The sequence below is a fragment of the Volvox carteri genome (genome assembly GCF_000143455.1).
Source record: "Volvox carteri f. nagariensis unplaced genomic scaffold VOLCAscaffold_19, whole genome shotgun sequence".
In the NCBI taxonomy this organism is placed as follows: Eukaryota; Viridiplantae; Chlorophyta; class Chlorophyceae; order Chlamydomonadales; family Volvocaceae; genus Volvox; species Volvox carteri.
The window spans coordinates 407,550-428,440 of NW_003307562.1; the positions used below are offsets into that span (position 1 = coordinate 407,550).

At 54.5% G+C, this 20,891-nt stretch overlaps 1 protein-coding gene across 1 annotated transcript; it reads right to left on the reverse strand.

Moving 5' to 3' along the window:
* Positions 1-10,227: 10,227 nt before the first annotated feature.
* On the reverse strand, positions 10,228-18,042 carry VOLCADRAFT_41671 (uncharacterized protein; the record flags this gene model as incomplete). Its single annotated transcript, XM_002950571.1, has 13 exons — positions 10,228-10,278; positions 10,697-10,858; positions 11,389-11,468; positions 12,511-12,558; positions 13,111-13,222; positions 13,798-13,939; positions 14,338-14,464; positions 14,875-15,036; positions 15,742-15,843; positions 16,332-16,435; positions 17,176-17,273; positions 17,814-17,837; positions 17,977-18,042. Coding segments are annotated over 13 exons (1,278 nt in total), but the record flags the coding sequence as incomplete, so codon positions are not given.
* Between the last annotated feature and the right edge of the window lie 2,849 nt (positions 18,043-20,891).

Below are 20,891 nucleotides of genomic sequence, written 5' to 3' on the forward strand. Positions count from 1 at the left end.
GCTCCCGACCCCGACTCAGACTGCCAACACTCTACGCAGCCACTCCGCAGCCCCTCCATCCGGGGATGGCGCTGCATTGAATACACCACGAAGGGCTCTCAGGTCCCGCTAGAGCGAGTCCACAAGTCTCAGCTAGGGCAAAGTCAAAGGCTCTCTGAAACAACCCCCCAAAACACCACCAACGAAAACGGGATTCGAAGGGAAAAACAAACAAACAAACAAAAATACGGTTAGGGCAGTCCCGGCAGGGGAGGGCTCCTGATATACCTAACAGGCCAACAAAAAAACCTCCAAGAGAGAAAGGCTAAGAGAGCTCGACACCACAAGACGTCTTGCAACCACCTTAAAACAACTGACCTCCACCACCTGTCCCTTCCTGGGCTGGTCCAGGGGAGAAGTAGCCTTATAAAGAAAGGGGATTCCGCACAAGCCTGATCACCACTGCAGGGGCCCGGGATAGTCCGGCGAGACCACAAAAGCGTTAGCGTTGCCACGACACACAGCTCCTAGACCCTCCAGAAAACCGCAGGGGGAGGATTGTAGCCCGCACGGCGCCTCCCCCTTACCGCCACTAACCTGAACGGTTGGTCCTCCGGAAACCTATTCACCCTGTCTCGTACTGCACCGTTCTCACCCTCGTCCCTCACCAAGCAACCCAGTCCCACAGAGAAGACGTGTCTAAATAGAATGGCCCTCCTCGGGCCACATCTCCCCCTCATCCGAGCCCCGCTACCACCACCAGACCTCAACCTCCCAAACACCAGAAAACCTACGTCCTTTTGGCGCTCTCACCGCCATCTCCCCCCTCCCCTGTCCGAGCGACCCCATCTCCCCCCGGCTCTCCAGCCCCCTACAATCTCGGAGCGGCACTAGGGAAGAAAAAGGGTTCTTCCCTGCACGACGTGACCGCCTCCATTCCCCGTCCTTCTCCTCTCCCTCTCCCGTCTCGGGGTTCCCTCTCACCTATTCCCTTGACCTCCAACCCCCATCCCCTTCGAACTCCTATATCCCCCCGAGCCCTGCCCTACAAACTAAGCTCAAAGCGCTCTTAGGCAATAATTCCCACCGCTTCGGCGCACCGCAGTGCGCCTTCTGAAACCGACAGGATCGGGTGGTCGGGTCCCACCCTGTCCCAGCCTCTCCGCGGGGTGCCCAGCGCCGTGAAGGAGCGCAGACGCGCCCAGAAGTCCACCACTGCCCGGGCGCAGGCCCGCTCATATGTATGTATGTATGTATGTATGTATGTATGTATGTATGTATGTATGTATGTATGTATGTATGTATGTATGTATGTATGTATGTATGTATGTATGTATGTATGTATGTATGTATGTATGTATGTATGTATGTATGTATGTATGTATGTATGTATGTATGTATGTATGACTTAGATTACACTGTGGGCCGCGAGAGCCGGGGGCCGAAGCCGAAACACAGCGCAAGGGTCGGGAGCACACAGCACAATATATTTGTATGTATGTATGATGTGTGAAACAGGGGGGTGTATCTTCGCCCGTGGCAGCTACCCTGCGAAACCCTGCCTTCCCCGGTATTTCGGGGCACCCTCATCCAGTCACCCTAGTCAACTTCTCAGTGGATCGCTCAGGTTCCGCACCCACCACCAGCATCCAACGGAATCTGCCGGGTCGACAGCGGCCCAACTCCATTCCTGGTCGGCTCGCGGGTTAACTTTATCCCAGGTCACCACCGTCCATCAACTAGGGGCGCAATGCCTTCCACCATCGGAAGGACTTTTGACCCTAATGGGTATCAATCCCGGGATCTCCCGTGGCCAATGGTCGCGCCTTACCAGTAGTGCCAAACCCTATGTATGTATGTATGTACGTATGTATGACTCACTGACTCACTGACTGACTGACTGTATGACTTAGATTACACTGTGGGCTGACAAGCCGGAGGTCCAGGGCTGAAACACAGCGCAAGGGTCGGGAGCACACAGCACAAGTCGGTTAGTCTTGTGTGCTCCCGACCCCGACTCAGACTGCCAACACATAACGCAGCCACTCCACAGTCCCTCCATCCGGGGATGGCGCTGCAGTGAATACACCACGAAGGGATGTCAGGTCCCGCTAGAGTGAGTCCACAAGTCTTAGCTAGGGCAAAGTCAAAGGCTCTCTGATAACAACCCCCCAAAACACCACCAACGACAACGGGATTCCAAGGGAAAAAACAGAAAACAAAAATACGGTTAGGGCAGTCCCGGCAGGGGAGGGCTCCTGATACACCTAACAAGCCAAAAAGAAAAACCTCCAAGAAAGAAAGGTGTAGAGAGCTCGACACGCCACATCCACAGCGTTCTGGAGTCATGCGGGCTAGGTGCGTGTTGCCCGGTAGGGGGACGCCATCCACTGCGAGCCGCCATAACGTCTCCTTATTCTCATTCTCCCATCGTACCCCGGACCATACGCGGGCCTGGGTCGCCCTGAATAGGCTGATTTCCGACGGGGGCGGCGGCAACGGGCCCTGAGGATCCGTCGCCTCCCGCACAAATCCAGCCACCAGGCGTCTTCTCCTCTCCTCCATAGGCCCGCATTGCAGCTGTGTTGCCAGGCGAACCGTGAGGCGTGCCCATACGCCACCCAATTCGCCCAGCAATCATGCCCATCGCTTGCATGCTGGTCAGCAGGGGTGCTGGTGACGGTATGGCAGCCTCCTCCCCTTCCATTGCCGCTGCCATCGGTTACGTTAGCCCCCGCTGCTGCTGCTGCTGCTGTCGCCGGGTCTCAACCGTCCTAGCAGCTTCGAGCCAGGCTGGGTTTATGCTGCTATGCAGCACCGCGAGGGCTGCCCGGGTCATGGGTCTATCCCGCGTGGAGATCGGGGTAAGCGGGTTGAGGTGAGTCCACTCCAGCCATACCGTCCTAGGGAGGGTTGCCAGCTCGCTGCTCTCTGCCAGGGTCCAAACCCGCACCAGGTCCCCTACCGTCTGCAGTTTCCTGCAGGTGGCAAACCCTGGGTATTGGTACTCCAGGCCGGGGCGGCGGCCCCGGTCCGCCAGGTCGGTCCCTCCAGCATTGGGGAATAGCGGATTTCCCCATAATGCAGTCGCCCAGCACCAGTCACCGGGTTTCAGCGGGTTTGTCCCGATGTCCTCTGGTGGCGGCAAGTGCCCCAGGCCTCCCACAATCCGGCTGATATCCTTCGGCAGGTCACTAGTCCCAAGCCAGGGCCCAGTTGGGCTCGCGGTTGTCAGGGCCCATGGCTGGAAAGCGGGGTCGTGAGCAGAAGGTAGGCTGAAAGCGTGCGGACCCAGGGGTGGATACCTCCGCCCACCTGCATACCTGTGTCTGTTGCGCCTGTATCTGTTCTCGTGATGCCTGTTCGCAGCCCTAGGGTTGCGATGACAAAACGAGCAGCCCACACCGCATGCCGGGCTTGGAAGTGTTGCCGGAGGGGCAGCAGACCAAAGCCTCCTGTCGATGGGTGACCGATCAGGAGTTCCTTGGGCACGCCAGTCAAGCGTCGGCCAGGATCATCCGGGCCTTGTTGGCGGTCGACCAGGCGAGCCGTGAGTCACTCTATCTCGTCCAGCATCCGGTCTGGGGCCAGTCCGCCAGTCTGCAAGCCATATGCCGACGCCGCCGTTGCCCTTCCAAATGCTGACAGAGGGAAGCGGGACAGACGCTGCATCTGCCGTTTGGCCTCTCCCATCCTTTTCGTCCAGTCCGGCTGTGGCGGGGTCACCTGGTTGTCGATCGGCAGGTTCAGGGCAGTAGCAATGGTTACCACCTTAAGACCTCCGATTGTCTCATGCTGGGGGGCTGTTAGCTGGGGTCCTGCTGCTGGCGCCGGCTGCTGTTGTTGCTGTCGCTGCTGGCCAATCCATAGCAGTTCCACCTTCTCCAGGCTGAGTCGCTGGCCGGATGCCTGGGCAAAAGTTTCCATGGCCTGTAGGAAGGAGGGGACTGATTCCGCGCCATCCAACGCCACTTCTTCCGTGTCATCTGCATATTGGCAGGTGGTGACGGGATTTGGGTCGGACGGTTGCAGCTTAATTCCCACCTCCTGCTCCGGAGCCAGCATTGGAGAGCTTGGGTGACGAAGAGGTACAGCAGAGGCGCCAGGGGGCAGCCCTATCGGACACCAGCCTCCATGTCTACCAACCTGGACTTGTACCCGTTGACCATCGCCCGGGCTCGGGTTTCGCTCAGTAACATATGTAACCACGCACACAGCTGTGGCCCTGCCCCCATCGGCTCCATGGCCGCTAGGAGAAAGCCGTGATCCACTGTATCATATGCTTTGGCAAAGTCCAGGAATGCCAGAAGCCCTTGGCGGTTCTGCTTGCAGAGGAGGTGTGACAGGTGGCGCAGGAAGAGTACGCTGGCCCCAATCAGGCGCTTGGGGAGGAAGGCTCGGGGGTGATGACCCGTCCCAGGGCGGGGCCCAGGCGGTTTGCCGGTACCTTAGCAAGGAGCCGGTAGTCCGAGCATAGCAGCATGATGGGGTGGTAGTTGCCTGGGAGCTTAGGTTCGCCTTTTTTATAGAGCATTGTGATGATTCCTTCAAGGAAGCCTGCTGGCACCTGCCCGGTCATGCCAATGGCAGTGAACAGGCCTGCCATGGTATTACCTATGGCTGACCAGAATTTCCTATAGATGTCGGCCGGGATCCCATCCCACCCTGGGGCCTTGCCATGTGCGCTTTTCTTGAGTGCCTTCCGCAGTTCAGTGGCTGTGATCGTTTTGGCTCCAAGCTGTTCATCTGCCTCTGCTGGGAGGTTAATGTTGGCTGCAGTGAGGGAGTTCAGTACGGTTTAGCGGGCCTGGGGGCAGATGAAGTCCGGGGCCTTGCCCTAATCCTTCCAGAAGTCCGCTACCACCTGGGGCAGCTGAGCGGGGTTGGTAACAAGTCGGCCGAACGAGGCTTGCAAGGCGACAGGGCTGGCTGTTGGTCTACAGCCTGGGTCTGGAGGAAGGCTGTAAGGGATGGGCTTGGCCTCTCTCTGCCCACAGCCAGTGGGTGCAGGCCTCCACTGCATCCTTCCGGCAGTCCTCACGATGTGCTGTGTGAGTGTTGCCTGGGCTTCGACCTGTTGTTGAAGTGGCTGTTGTGCTGTGGGGGCTGCATCCACCACTTGCCTTGCCAACTGGACCTGCAGTAACACCTCCCAAGCCCGGGCCCCTGGTCTGAGCTTGCGGTGTTGTGCCTCCTTGTTGAGCTGAAGGGCCATGGTGCTCAGCCAGCGTTTAAAAGCTGGCCACCACGCAATCAGGCCCAAAGGGTTGTCCTCCGCAGATGGGGCTGTGGCACACTGGCTGGTGATCCATGCCTCCATGCTTGCGGCTAAGTCCTGGTGTGATGTGAAGGCCAGCCGCACTCGTTGGTTCCCTGGGCCTTTGCTCTCTGGTCGGCACAGCAGCAGGTGCATGACCATTGGCTTCTGATCCGATGGTGTTTGCATGGCAATCTCCGTCTTAGCAATGTATGGCATGGTCCCATGGTCTACATAGATGCAGTCTAGGCGGGAGGCCCCGGTGCAGGGTACTCTGTAGAAGTGGGTGTAGTCGCAACTGTTGGGGTGCAGCTGGCGGTGGCTGTCCACCATGGTGGGGCCTGCCTCCCTGAGTAGGTTTGCTGTAGGGCCATTCCCCCGTCGGCCCCCTTCACCAGCCATGGAGTCCAGCCCTGGGTTTTCCACAAAGTTGAAGTCACCTGCCCATATGAGAATTGTGTCACTGTTCTCGGCTGCATGCTTGGTTGTGGCTGGCAGCATGGTTGTGAACAGCTGTTGTCGGAAGGGATTCACTTGTGCAGAGGTACCCGTGGGGCCATAAATGTTGCAGATGTGGATGCGGTGTCCTCCCCAGTGTATTATACAGCTGGTGAATCTTCCTCGGACCACAGGAATGGGCGGCGGGTTTTCCACATTGGCAGTCAGATCCCGACGGACTAGGATGAGAACTCCTGCTGTGTGGGAAGAGTTGGACCACGAGTGTGCAGCCACTTTCCATCCCCTGGTGTGCATCGCCTGTGATGCCATGTTTAGCTCTTTGTCCAGTCGACTCTAGTCATGGGCATTAGTATGGTGGGTCTCCTGAAGGCACACCACATCAGGTCCCATCTCTGTCCACAGCTTGGCCACCGCATGTATTTTTGAGGTATGTTTTGCTGTCATGCCTTGCATGTTGTGTGTAGCTATCCGAAGGGGGTGGCCCCTGGTGGCTCCCGGTGGCTGTTGGGTATGGCTGACAGGAGAACCCTCTCCGGGTGGGGATTCTGTCTCAACATCGGGCTGAGTCACTGTGGGGACTTGGAGAATGAGGCTGGGAATTTGGGAGCCTGCCTGGGATGAACCTGGGTCATTGGCTTCTTTCTCTGTTGCCTCCGGTACCTGCCTTGTATCTGCCTCCTGCCCCATAACGATGTCTTCTACCGTTTTTCCTGTTGTAGCCTCCTCAGCTTTTGCCATTCGATTTTTTCGGCTGGCCTGCTGTATGTCTCCGTGTCTCTGCTTTCCTGCCTCTCGGTGCCTGGCTTCCCGGGCCTCTTTAGCCTGCCGGGCCAGCTCTGCATTCTGTCAGCCTCGTAACGCGAATTTAACGCGACGTAACGCGATCACCCGTTGTCATAGTGCTACGTGCACCACACCCGAAACAACGAAAGGACGTGAGACAAACAACACAGACAAAAACGCACTGCAAGCAGAATTAACGTTAAATAATAAGCAGCAGGGTGTTCGCATGGCGGCATGATGGCATACTACAGTACGGTATCAAAATGTATGGATGTGGGACTGCGGGCAGCTAGCAGGGTGCAGCTAGCAGGGTGCGGCGTGCAGGCGGGACTTCAAAACACATGCTAGATGCTAAAGGGATGCCGGTGCCCTACGCCGCGCCCTACGTCACAGAAGTTAACGTGTCGGGCACCGTGCGAGTGTACAAGCATATGTAACAGGCACGCACGCATGCCGCGACAGAGCTCGCTCGGCACGCACCTGCCCCTACCCTTGTTAACATCACCAGTAAACGGACTGGTGATCGGCGGCTAGGGCGGCCAAGTAGATGCAAGCCGCAATAGCCAAGTGTATACAACGATGGCGGTGGCATCGCACACCTTAAAAATATCAGGAGCGACCAAATAATAAACCAGCGCGACTTAGATATGTGCTTAGAGTACAAACACATACACACACAGGATTTTGATCGATATGACGCCCCTCCAATGACGGGGTGCTTCGGCGGTCGTTCCCTATGGGGTATGGTTAGGTGCCCCTGGCCGGCCAGCGCCACCGCCGGATCAATGTGCAGCAACAAGGTGCATGAAGCGACGTTCGTTCCCTAGCCAGCGGCGTTCTAGCAGCCCATCATGACAATCCTTCAGATCCACCAACAGTAACACGAATAATTCATTCATTCAAGTTCATACATGCTATATATGTTGTGCGAGCTACAGGTCGGAGCCCGCCACTGCTGAATGCGCCGATCTAGACTAGACTAGGAAAGCACGCGCGAAATGGCAAAAGTTTGCGTCTGGAAATGGCAGGGTGATGCCTCTGGATATTTTCCCTTGCCAGCCTTGCTTCAATCTAGCCGGTCAACCAATTAAGCGGAGCAGAGACTGATGCGCCTCCTGCCCGCCCCGTCCACCTCCTTACATCATCGGCTGCTGCTGCATTCAACAAATGAACCCGCGTGCAGCTGGCGTGCGCGCAAATCTGCAGCCGCAACACTAGGAGCGAGACAGCGTAACACACGTGCTTGACGGACTCCGCCGGTTAGCAAATCTGCATGAATGGTCCTACAAACGTACCTGATAGCTACATACGAGCGAGAACGCCGCCAGGGAAATAAAGTTGGATCAATGGATCCGGTCATAAGTTGCAACAACATTAACCGCAATGCAAAACAGTGATAGATTTCTGCATGTCCACAGCAGCGCTCCGCATATTTCAACGTGTTTCAAGGAGCGCATGTACGCGCACATGCAGGTCCAACAGACTAACTGTCTGAGATCGGCGATGACATTAAGTCGTAAAAATGAAACTGCAACCCGCCGTCCCCCTCGTCGTCGCAACTGTACATGATTATGCCTAGGCGGATTGCGCGCATCATTTTTGGATGGCACCTACGCAATTTGCGTGTCAACGTAAGTAACGAATTGTAGATAGATGGCCATCTGGGCTGGTGAATCCTCCTATTCACATATTCTTGCTCATATGTAAAAGCGGAGGTCCACGCGCACATGCGCGACGCATGTTGCTGCCAGGCGTACGTCAAGCGTGCGGCAATTATTAATACTGCAAATGTGTTGCAACAACTGACGACATCAGGCATGCATCGTTCTGCTTCCAGATTACAACCTAGCGTGGGTGTGCACAGGAAAACGATTCTTTCGATTCTTTAACGACGAGTCTGTTGTAACGAAGACAGTCTGCATGGTTTTAACATTTCTGCGTTATGCTGCCAACCTGTGGACGCTGATGTCCGCGCCATCGTCTTCAAAGTTCCCTGACACGCCTGCTGTTTGGAGCGGAGCTACCACAGCCTTCTTCATGCTGCGACTCGATGCAGCTGCGGGCATCATCACACGTGCAGCTGCCACTGCCGCTGGCTGATTTCGGGGCGACGACGGCGACGGCGGGGACGGCGCTCCCACTGTGCAAGCACACCAGCGAATAACAAGGAAGGAGTAGATGTACCGATTCGTCATGTGCATGAACAGGTGTGGAGCGCCAATCGCGGCTCTGAGTCAGACGACATCAAACACGTTATGCAATGGCTGAATCAGCAGGCGCGCGTGCCTGTTTTGCAATTGGCAGTAGGCAGCGGGCTGATAACGGTTAATCGATGTTGTAACAACGCGGCACAACCTACGGCAGATGTGAGCCCAGTTATCGATAATGTTAAATAAATAAACAAAACATTAATAAAATATCGATTATATAACGTAATACATTATAAATACCTTGCTCGCCCGCTGGCGACAGCTTCCCAGCGCCATTAGCAGCGCGGTCGTCGTCGTTGTACGCCTCCAGCGTCATGTCCTTGGCCGACTTCGCGAACGGCAACCCCGCCTTCTGCGACGGGCTTTTCTTTGTACCCATCGCCACCGCTCCCTTCTCCAAGCCTCCGTCGTCGAAGCTCTTGAGCTTTTGCAGCTGAGCTTCCATAGTAGTTCCTCCAAACGAAGGAACACCGCTGTTGTTCTGAACCCCGAAGGTTCCAGGAAGCGGGGGCTGCTGCTGCTGCTGCTGCTGCTGCTGCGATAACGGTCCCCAGCCGGCGGCTGGGATGCCGGAGAGCTCCTGCCCCTGTTTCTGCTGCTGCTGCGTTTCTGCAGCCGGTCGCCTGGATGATGCCATGGGCATGAGTGCCACAGGCCCCGGCCCCAACTGCTGCAGCTGCTGCGTCTTGGCGCTGTCGCCCTTGGCGAATGTCGCAGGGGTAACCCAGGCGACCGCTGGCGCACCGTCTGAAGACGATGTGCCGACCAGCTCCGCGCGCATGATGGCATCCCCGACGGCTCCCCCATCCTTCCGTGGAGGTATGGAGGTAGTCCACGTAGGTAGACAAGAAAAGCATGTGTCAACATGAAGAATGTAAACATACGACGTAATTCTTGGGCCCCACGCATAATGGGCCTTCACGCACGCGCATACACACATACATACGCACACGCGCCGGCTCTCAACACATATTTTTTACTCGCACGCGCTGCCTGGGTAACAGATAACCGGCAGGCTATGAGGCAATGACGACAGCCTGCCTACTGTTTCCAACCGGTACTAACTGCCGTACAGTACGGCATACAGAGCGTCGTTTGTAATACGTGTTAAAGTGTCCTGCGTTCGCGAGCACGTACGACACTAACCTTTGTCACGTAGGTGACGATGCCGCCGTTGGTAAAGGCAGTGACCGGCATGACGGCGGCTTCGGGATGGTCCATGTTATAGGCTCGGCTGTAGTGCCTGCAGTATACGGTGTCGTGCGGCAACGCGTCTGTATCAACATGTATAAAGCATCATTGATCTGTCCTTACGGATGACGAGCTTGCATGCGATAAGCCAAAAATTCAAAACCCTAGCTAGCTATCCTCAAAGCGGCTTAGGGGTCGTCGGTATTTCGTAGTACCCGCTACCACGTCACGTGCACATCACAACACTTAAGGGTCGTTGGTGTAACCCTCAACTCTACCGCAGATGACAGCGTCGCCCACTAACGCACATAAGAAAGAGACACACGGACATACATACGTACACACGCACCTGCTGATATCGAGGCCATTCAGCTCCTCCTCTGGAGGGGCCCTCAACAACTTGAGTTTCTGGGAGCGGCAGGCAGGCGCGCATATGCACACGGCCGGATGATGTATTTGTATCCCTCCTTTCGTGCTGAGTAAATCAACTATTAGATCACCTTGTGTATGTAGTAATATGGCCAGGAAATACATGCAGCCTAATTACCCGTCTTATAACATTGGAAAAATACAGAGAAGATTAGCGTGGCCCCTGCGCAAGGATGACACGTACAAATTGAGAAATGGTTCTATTATGGGCCATGCAGGCGCTGTGTCTCATCGCTGCATACACGTACTTACACTGCTCGGGCCAATGAGCTTCCTTCCCCAAGCCGTCATCGTTCGTGCGTACAAACGGTATACGTATCGTACATTTGCCAATGCCTGACCGCAGCCAACACTAATTATAGCTGCCTTCAGAGAAGCCGTAATCCACACCGCGCACCTTTAAGATCCAGAAGAACGGGAACATGACGCCCAGAGTCCAGCCGGCGATTGTTAGGGCACCAATCACTTGGCAAGCAAGCAGCCGGGCCCCACCACCATAGAACAGTCCGTGCGGATAGCCATCTCGTGTGTACGTTTGCATGATATACTCCTGATTTTGACATACACAAGGACGCACACGCAAGCATGCACGCAGATACGGGTAAGGAACTAGGCACGGGCCGCGCGGGATATATGGGATGGAAACCGTGTGTGCGTTGTTCCCTAGTTAGTAGTGGTCATGCCATAAACACGGATGGACCAGGATAGGAGGGCGGGCCAGATACCAGCTAACAAAGTTATAAAGCTGTAGGTTTTCTGAGTGACCAGGCTCGCCCCCTCCCACGGAAGCAAGCACAACTTTCCTGCCTGCAGGTACCCCTCCGTCTGTACGACCCCTAAGCGATAAGGCAACTACTCAAGAAAACTATGCCGATTGTTCTTAATTGTAATAGCTGGCCGCTGAAAATGCCTCACAAGATGCGGGCGGAGCGCGTGTTATCAACGACATACATGCTACCGTACTATCTACAGCTACTACATTAAAATCATGAAGCGCATTCCGAAGTGATCGTTTACCATGAAAGGAGCCCGAGCTCGATGCTGCTGGTTTATTTCATCATGGCATGCAAGCATGTCTACCTTCTTTGCGAGCAGTCCCACAAACAGGACGCCGTACGCGCCACAGCCACCGTGCATTGGCGCTGCTCCCAAGGGGTCGTCTGGGGAGCAGTACGGCACAAGGGCGGGCAATGACAGCCGTACGGCACAAGGGTGGGAAATGACAGCTGTACGGCACAAGGGTGAGCAATGACAGCCGTACGGCAGAAGGGCGGGAAGTAACAGCCAAACGGCACAAGGGCGGGAAATGACAGCCGGACGGCACAAGGGTGGGAAATGACAGCTGTACGGCACAAGGGTGAGCAATGACAGCCGTACGGCAGAAGGGCGGGAAGTAACAGCCAAACGGCACAAGGGCGGGAAATGACAGCCGGACGGCCGTCAGGCAGCTAGGTGGGCGGAAGCAGAGTATTATTTAGACAAAAAGGAGAAACAACGACATATCGTGGATAGGACGAGATCCAGGTAACCAGGTTTGTATGCAGGCCCACACAATACCAGTGCAGGCGTCCCGTATTGCGATGAATACATGTGCGATTATATCGTGCCCCACGCCGCCGGGCCGGATCATTATCACGTAACGCGGAACTAAAGTACTTGTATGATTTCTCCGACAGGGCGCGGCATTCCCCCCTTGCTTGGCCAGCGTCAGCTTAGTTAGTGAGCTGACCTTACGTGGCCGGTATCAGGCCCGCGGGCGTGTGTGTGTGTGTGTGTGTGTGTGTGCCTGTGTTTGTGTTTGTTTGTGCATGTATGTGTGTGTATGTGCGCGTGCGTGTGTATGTGCGTGTGTGTTACATTCTGAGTTGCATTACCCCACCAGTTACGGGAAGGGCCAACGGAAGTAGGGCAATTAGGTTGAGATAAGGTGAACCCTGACCTGAGAAGTATGTACGTACGTATGTATGTGTTGAAGCAGCTCAGCGTAATGAGAGTTGCATGCCTGCCCGGGCAATGCCGCGGGGAGACACAGACATACAGGCACGCGGGCAGGCAACCAGGCATGCAAGCAAGCAAGCGCTCCTACAGACAGGCATGCAAGCAAGCCTACAGGTAGGCTGCTTGTTGTTTGGGCGCGCATCAGAACAGGCAGACCGCTATGTACCGCAGGTACAGCAAACCTAGTTCATGTCACCCGCTCACCAATCCTCAGCTTAATCAGCAGTATGCAGGCAAGGTCGAAGATGATCCCTGCGCACGCATATACATGAGATGGAACAAGGGCGGCGCGGTAAATGTGTGCACTGCCGAAGTGTGTACGGAGGCTGGGGACGCACTATGGACGCATTATTATTATTGTGGTAACTGTATTGGTAACTGTATGTAGATAGTAGTCAGCAGGTCAGTAAGCCCGTAGAGAGCAGGACCTGTCTTCATGGTGCACTGATTACTTGCTGTTAGTATATCACGACGAATGTCAAATCCCGTGATACGCACAGGATGAAACACTTGCACTATTTTCCGTTAGCCCGGCATCAGCATCGGGCCGCTTGTACGGCCGGACGCTTGTACGGCCGAACGCTTGTACGGCCGGACGCTTGTACGGGCGAAACGAATCTCAGGGCGCGGAACCCGCACAATGGAGGACGCTACAGAATTTAAAAAGCCCCGTGCGTGAATGATAACCTGGTGAACCGCAGCACCGGTATCGGTGGCATTATTAATGGTTTGGTGTGCGACCGACGCAGCGAATGGCTAGGGTCTCTTACGGGCACTCCGTCCTGCAAACAGGCACGCACGCACCTGCGCCTGAGCCACAAAGTATGGCAGCCCAGGGCTCGTACACGTGGCATCCAGCGGTGACCGCCACAAAGCCGCACAGCACGCCGTTGCAGAGGGCGTAGAGGTCGAATGTCTGGATGCAGCGTCGTGAACATAGTCGAGCACTTCAAGCCAAACATGCTAAGTGACTACTGGGTGGACCTGCCCGGCATATGGACCAGGCGTCGACAGGACGGCTAAAGCAATAACCCGCAAGTCCGTAAGGACGCTGGGCGCTTACCCCAGCGCACACAGATCGACCTGTCTATTCTCCCAGGCCTTACTCGTACGTGAGAAATGAGTTAACAAATGTTAGATCGCTCTGATGGAGCTAGCTAGCATGTCGCGCGTCATACGACTGTAGCATCGAACAAAACACGTGCGTACGGCAGACCGCTACCCCGACACGTCCCTGCACTGCCCCCGCCCCCTCCACATGTGATTCGTATGGCTCGGAATACCCTTCAAGTTAAGGCAATGCCACCTACTAAAATTCATCCAACCCATACGCCGTGTACATGCGTGCACCACACACCCGCGTTCCGAGCAGAGTCCATGCAAAACCGTCAACACTGGCCGCTTCCCTTCCCTAACCCCCATTCCTCTCAACAACCCCACCCGGGCTCCCCTGCATGTTCCCACAGCCATGCAATACAGTAATCTACGTACCCGCGTTCTCAGCAGAGTCCAAATAAGGCAGCCCACACCGCCAGCAGCACCCGCCAGCGTGGTAGTGACAGCCGACCTTGATGCCACGTCCGCAGCGGCTGCTGTATCGATGAAGAGCGTAGACACAGGATTGAACCCGTACCTGCGTTTATTATTTCACGGCATGCACGACAGCAGCACGACATGTACAGCGTACGAGATGCATAGAATGGACGACACGGTATGACATGTAGAGAGGACATGTATAGAGTCTACGGCATGGTGCTGTGCGAACACAACCGCCGAAACATTACCCAAAGGAAAGCAACAAAAGCAAAATTAAATGCATACATGTACGTGCATATGCATGCCGTACAAGGCGCTGGTTCGCTAGGTTACACTCTCACCCGCCCAGTACGGTGATGGCGATACGGGAACGCACGCCCATTCACGTACATTGCGCACACGTGCATGCATTACACACAACTGTACGGCGCACACCCGATTGGATTCCCCATGCTTATTCTCGGGAGGCCCCGTTTCCTCGCACCAGGTACTCACCATCCGAACCACAACAGGACGGTTCCCAGCACTACCAGCACCGCCGAGTGCCCGGGCAATGGCACCGGCTGGTTCTCAATGTCAAAGCGGCCCATGCGGGGCCCTAGCAACACGGCACCCGCAAGACCTGCGACGGTGGAAGCACACGGGCAATATGGGGAAGCATATAATGGGATAATAGTGGAGATTATTAATATACCACACACTGAGCTGTGGTGGCATTTGGCAACGAAGCAAGGATGCTGGGATTCTCTTGAGGCAAGCACACTGCTGCCTGCCACAGCTTTACGGTGGTGTTTGTCGGGGGGGGAGGGTCGGCCGCCGAAAAGGGGAGGGACGCCGCCTGCATGCATACTAACACCCCCACAGGCAGGCGCAACGCAGCAATGATGTCGCCCTCGTGAATTGGCCTGGGTTCGCCAGTCCCGACCCCATGACCCAATTAACCGTAGATCCGAACAACCCGAACGCAAACATCACAAGGTCCACCGCAACACAGACCCTATCCCTGCCATGTAATAACCCGTGCTACTGTACCTGAGAGTCCTCCTAGCATGTGTACAACACCGGAGCCGGCAAAATCCATCATGCCGCACCGCAGTAGCGGCTTCAGGGTGCCGTACCCAAGCCAACCCTTGCTGCACCACACCCAATGCGCCACGAGGGGGTATAGGAAGGCGGAGATGAAGGTGGAGTAACCTGTGCGAGTGACGCACGAAACGCGTTAAGGGTGGCAACGGTCCATCCAATTATCCGGTTGGAATCTCGGTGCGAGAGCGTAACCAATGATGAAGGGAGTTACGTGTGTCCATGGGCAAATAGAGCGCAAGAGAGGTGATGCGTAGTACCCTGATTGTCGATCGGACTGCTTCGCCCTCATGCATCTGATGTCCAGCCAGACCAGCCGGCGGAGTTAAACTGCAAGCCAGCTGCGAAGTTAATCCCTGCCTTGTATGCAGTTACGTTTAAACGCGGGCGCAAGTAACTTGCAAGAGCTCATAAAGACCACTAATCCATTCGTTCCTAGCCTTTGCACACATCTCCGACAAATGCACTCCCGCACCTTACCTTGGTAAAGCACGTACATACCGACTGAGAACGGCCGACCAAGCGACCAACTGATCGGTCTATTCAACCCGCCACACAAATTGGCTTTCCATAACACCACAACACACACACACACACACACACACACACACACACACACACACACACACACACACACACACACACACACACACACACACACACACAGAGTCGCTGCCGTTGAGCTCAGGAAATAACGCCCCACAACTACTCATTCCGCTCCTTCAGGCACGTGTATGCATGCACACGCATATGACCGCCACGGCACGTCGCGTGGGCAGTGAGGGAGGTAAGGCCGTCACCGCTGGCGCCACTCACATAGATAGGCGTTGAAGTTGCAGCGCTCAGCCACAGATCCAGCAGGGATGGTCACGGCGGTGGCGCAGAAGGCCCACTGAAATACGAAGTCCAGCCAGCGACCTGCGTGTCGTCATGTGGGGAGTAGCAACGAAGCTCAAGGTGGAACACACACGCGAACAGATGAGCCAGGAGGCTAGCAGCTGTGTAGGCATGCGGGTAGGCAGGTGCGCAGCCAGATGTGGAGGCAGACATGCAGGCAGAGACCAGACGTACGGGACGACATGCAGGAAGGTAGGTAGACAGGTTAACAGGTTTGCAGGGAAGATGGCAGCGAAGTGGGCAAGCTGGTACACAGGTAGGCGGACAGATGGTCACGCACGGTATTGAGCGGCCAGGCGGAGTGTTGGCTACATGGAAAGGCATACTCCTTCCTTGTTGCCGCACAGGAAATTGCCGCCGCCGTGCAGTACCACCCAGCTGCCCAGCCTGCCCAGCCACCCAGCCTACCAAGCCAACCAATCAGCTAGCCATCCGGCTAACAAGCCAGCGACCTAGCTGGCCAAGGAAGTCAACCATCCCTGCATTAGGGCTAAATATTTTGCTCTCACCAGTGCCACTTCCCGTGTTGTGAGTTGTCACACGCGCCAACGCGAACATGGCATCGCCGATGAAGGGGTTGGGTTTGTCGCCGATACCGAATGCGAAGCCAAAGCTACAATATGCATTTGCAAAGCAGGTTCAGGGAATCGGAGGGAGGTAAGAGAAGGAGCGGATAATGGTGGATGAGCAGCGGATTCAGGATTGTGGGGCGCGTGGGCCGCGTTTGCAGGTGGTGGGGGTTTGGAGGGGATTGTTTGACCACGGATCCCCAAAGCACGTCTCGGTAAGTTTCTGCGCCATGCGTCTCATCGTGCGTACAGCTCTGTGCGTCTGTACGTCTGTGAGTCTATCCGTCTGTGATTCTGCCTGTCAGTACGTCTGGGTGTCTATAAATAGTTGGGTGTGCCAGATTTTTAACTTCTTATGGACATGCTGCTTGAACGTGCAACAAAACGCAGGGCAAGGCAGCCCCAAGGAAACCGTGCTTTCACAGCAGTAAATGCAAGCAAGTGCACCCATCCAGTCCAGTGCAAGCCCTTCAGCATGGCACTCGAAGCACGGCAGGTATGCATGTCGCGACCCGTGCAGCTAGCCAGCTATCCACTTAGACCCATTACTTCCGATACATGTGTGTGCATTGTGGAGCTTTGTCTCCGTACAAACACTCTGTGTATGGAACTATGGTTCCATGTGTACATACATCAGTACATACATACGCCGTGGAAATTCTTCCGGTTGGGCCCATATATACATGGACATGCCGCGAGGGTCGAGTTATGACCTAGCCATGCATGCATGCATGCACGCATGTGTTCATGCAACACCTTGACACACGTACACATGCATACGCACCCAATTAGATACCACATCAGGGCCGAGGCGCAGGCGTCCATCAATGTCTGGAGAAGTATGTTAACGGCGTTTTTGGAGCGGATCGCGCCTGCCGCCAGCTGTAGCAGCAACAGCAGGCAACGGAAATCGCGCGCGCACATGGATGGCTACAAGCTACAAGCTTCAGTACTTTGTACGGCCCAGGCGAACATGAATGCTCGTGAACTACACGCACACATCGCCAATAATCACACTGTACGAAGCAATGCATCATCACGACATGCGCGTGAAGGGCCGCGAATAATTGGATTAATGATGGCGTGCGGACGGGAATACATGGATGCCTAACACGGCCCTGCACGATGAGCTGCACGGCAGCAAGCAGCAATAAGGCATACGATACAAGACACGCGTACATATGTGGGAGGGTTGGGCGAAAAGTACAACAGCAGGATAAAAGCAATGTCAATCCAACTGGCACGCAAGGAAGGCGCCTTGTTAAGATTAAGTTCCTTTATGCTGCCAAGGTTCGAGTGCTTGGTAGGTTGTTCGTGGTCATGTCTGACTCAGTCGGCCGACTAAGGACGACTTAAGAGTTCCTCAGCCGTCCTCGGCCCGCGCTTCAGGTGCGCGGAACACGTGAATACTGACTTACGCACCATAGCAAAGCCGCCATGCATAACCTGCATGCACAAAACGAATACTAATTGTATTTATCATGCATACCTCTGCGAGCTTTCGTAGCTGGAATCTTCATAACCCTAAGCCCACAAACGTATTCATTCTGCACCGGTCGCAAATAGCAATGCAGCTGTAACTCACAAAAACGAGCGCTGTTCCAAAGAGGAGGTAGAACTGGTTAACGCCATTCCTGAGATTTTCTACCTGGGCGGCAGCAGGGTCGCAACCGTTGTGGGTGAGTTGGACGTGCGTGTGCATGAGATACTAGAGCGAGGTAAAAACTAAATTAAGGAAGCCTGTAACGCACATTTAGAGCGGTCTCTCGTGTGGCGTCGCATATCGCCAGGGCCACCGCCTCTGGATTCGGAAGGGAACTGAGAGCTGCACTCAAGCTGGATAATATTTCTGGTGGGCATTTCATGTTTTTTTATGCTACTTTGCAGCAGCGTCCAGTCTTTCTGTCGGACCAACACTTCCTTTTGTGTCAACAAAACATACAAACATATTCATTAGAGCATTATAAGCACTAGCAAAATTCAGTTCCTCAGTTTCAAGACTCAAATCGTCATTTATTAATTCATGGCGCAAGCCGCTTGGGCTGCTGCCGTGAGGTCGCTCGTAACCCGATCAGCTCGATGGGGTCGAACGTTCCCCCTTGCAAAAGCTGATCACACCAATTTTGATTCCATGATTGTCCATTATGTTACGCAACATCTGGTGCTTATGCAAATGAAAAGCGAGTCGAAGTTGCCCAACTTTTCCTCACTGCATAGCGGCAAATCATAAATTCACCCCAGTAAATCCTGGAACTACCAAAGCTGCAAATCATGCAGCAAAGTGGATGCCAGGGCGGCGAAATCACTGGCGCACATGTGACCGATTAGTGCCTCCGTTTTTAGGGAAGTCTTAAGGTCGCTAGGGCTGCGGCAGCAGGCTGAGCTACTTTGTTCAGAGCGAATGTCGTGGCATCAACTGCCGGGGAAAAAAGCGGGGTCGCACCGCTTATTTTGGGAACTTCCGTAACCTCGTCAAAGTGTGATTAAGCGATGCACTTGGCACAGTTCCTTATCATGAAACTTGTATCGTAACTCCGTTTTCCATGCCTCGAAACCCATCCTTGAGAACAATTGCTTTCAAGAGCTTAAATATTTCTAGATTCTCATCCTGCACTTCATATCCAGCTAGTCCGGACGCTAGTCGTGTCATACAGTGTCATACGTAATGCTCTCTAGCCGCAGCACGTGACTTTGCGTGCAGTGTTACCCATGATATATAATGATACTCGAATGATACTTTTACAACAGGCGACGAAAGGCCCAGGCTGCTGGTTCCAGCCGCCGACTTGGAGAGAAACTCGGCAGCTACGAGTCCTCATGTCCGTTTGTGGTAACGAATGGTAACGAATGCATTTGCGTATAAGGTCCCCAGCCAGTAAGATTGTTTACCAACCTTGGCTGCCAAATCCTTCCGGCTAAGGAGAACCCTAGAACTTAAAATCTTATAACTTTAAACCCTAGAAGCCCTACATAACTCGAAACCCTAGCTACCTATTGACCAGTCCAGGATACCTTGGAGTTAGGTTGGGAAATAATATACAATTAAAGTACAGGCCCGGCATCGCCCCGTTTGGGGACTGCGTCCGTCCCGACATCCTGCACTGCACTCCTATTCATAACTCATTATGGATAGGTTATGGCAGAGGATCATCTGGATACTGGATCCAGAAGATCACAGGTGCCTTGCTTCCCCTGGATAATTTTGTTCCAGCCATACATGGCCTCGCATTTCTGCTTGCTGCTTCCTGCAGTGCAACTAGTGAGGTGGTGAATGCCAACTTACAATGGAGATGCCTGCTGCCTGGTGAACGATGTATGAATGGCTTTCGACTTTAGACTTTAGGGCTTTGGACTTTAGGCGAGTGCATAACTGTGTGCAGTAACTGTGTGGCGGAGCACAAACTGACGAGAGCCAGAGAGAGCATGTAGGGCAGGATGATATCAGAGCAGGCCGGTGTAGGATTAATGGCCAGCTAATGGCCACTCCGGACAGGGCCCACTAGATGACGAGAACAGACTGCTGTAAAATACGAACTGCTCTGCATGTGCCATAAGCTTTACGGCTACTTAGGCTTGGAGCATGATCTGCACTTCTTGTTACAAGCAGCTAAGGAATGTGGCTTCCAGCTGCCATATATAGGAATAAAATCACGATTCCATAAGTACGACATAGATCTATAGAGGACAACAATAGAGAGGTCTGACCGGAATCATGTCTAGTTCACAACACTGCACAACACTCCCCCGCGGGCAGACCTCCATCCACGTCCAAAAATCACCATCTAGCGCATTCCTACTAGTGCCATCACACATGCAAACTTCTTATGCTGAGGCAAGAACAACGCCTTCATCAGGCAATCCGCCACTATGTCTGCAGGCTTGACGTAACGGAATGAAACCTCGCCCCCTGCGGCATGCTCACACACAAAGTGGTGCAGCACAACTGCGTGCTTTAACCGAGCAGAAAAGCTCGGGTTACCAGCCATCTTAATAGCTGCCTGGTTGTCACACACAATGCTCACTGCCCTCGCACTCTGGCTATCGCCGGTGTGTAACGCCTACACAACCGCAGCCTGCCTGGTGCAGTCACCAGCACGCAGGCGGAACGCCGAAGCATCTTGCCTGTGCTACTATATTGCCTTTTGCTCTTTGTCCTGTCCTCGCATGTTTGCGCCTTCCTTTTCGTCTTTCTTGGTGGAATTTCCGTAGTGTTCCGAACACTACGAGCTGTCCGTGTGCTCCCGTGTCGGGGCCCTGTGTTTTAGTCTTTGCATTTGGTTGGTGCAGTCTTCTTGGGGGTGGGTCCCGGCTAGGGCCTGCATTCCCGTTCTTTGGCTGTGCTCTTCCTTTGCTACTTACGGGAAAAACGTTTGCTTTGATTACGCATACGTTCTAGGTGCTCTGAAAGCACCGCGCGAATGCTGAATTCCTGAACGAGTAAGGGCATGCATTTGCAGTATGCCGTGGAACCGCGCAGCATTACAATACCGCATAATGTCA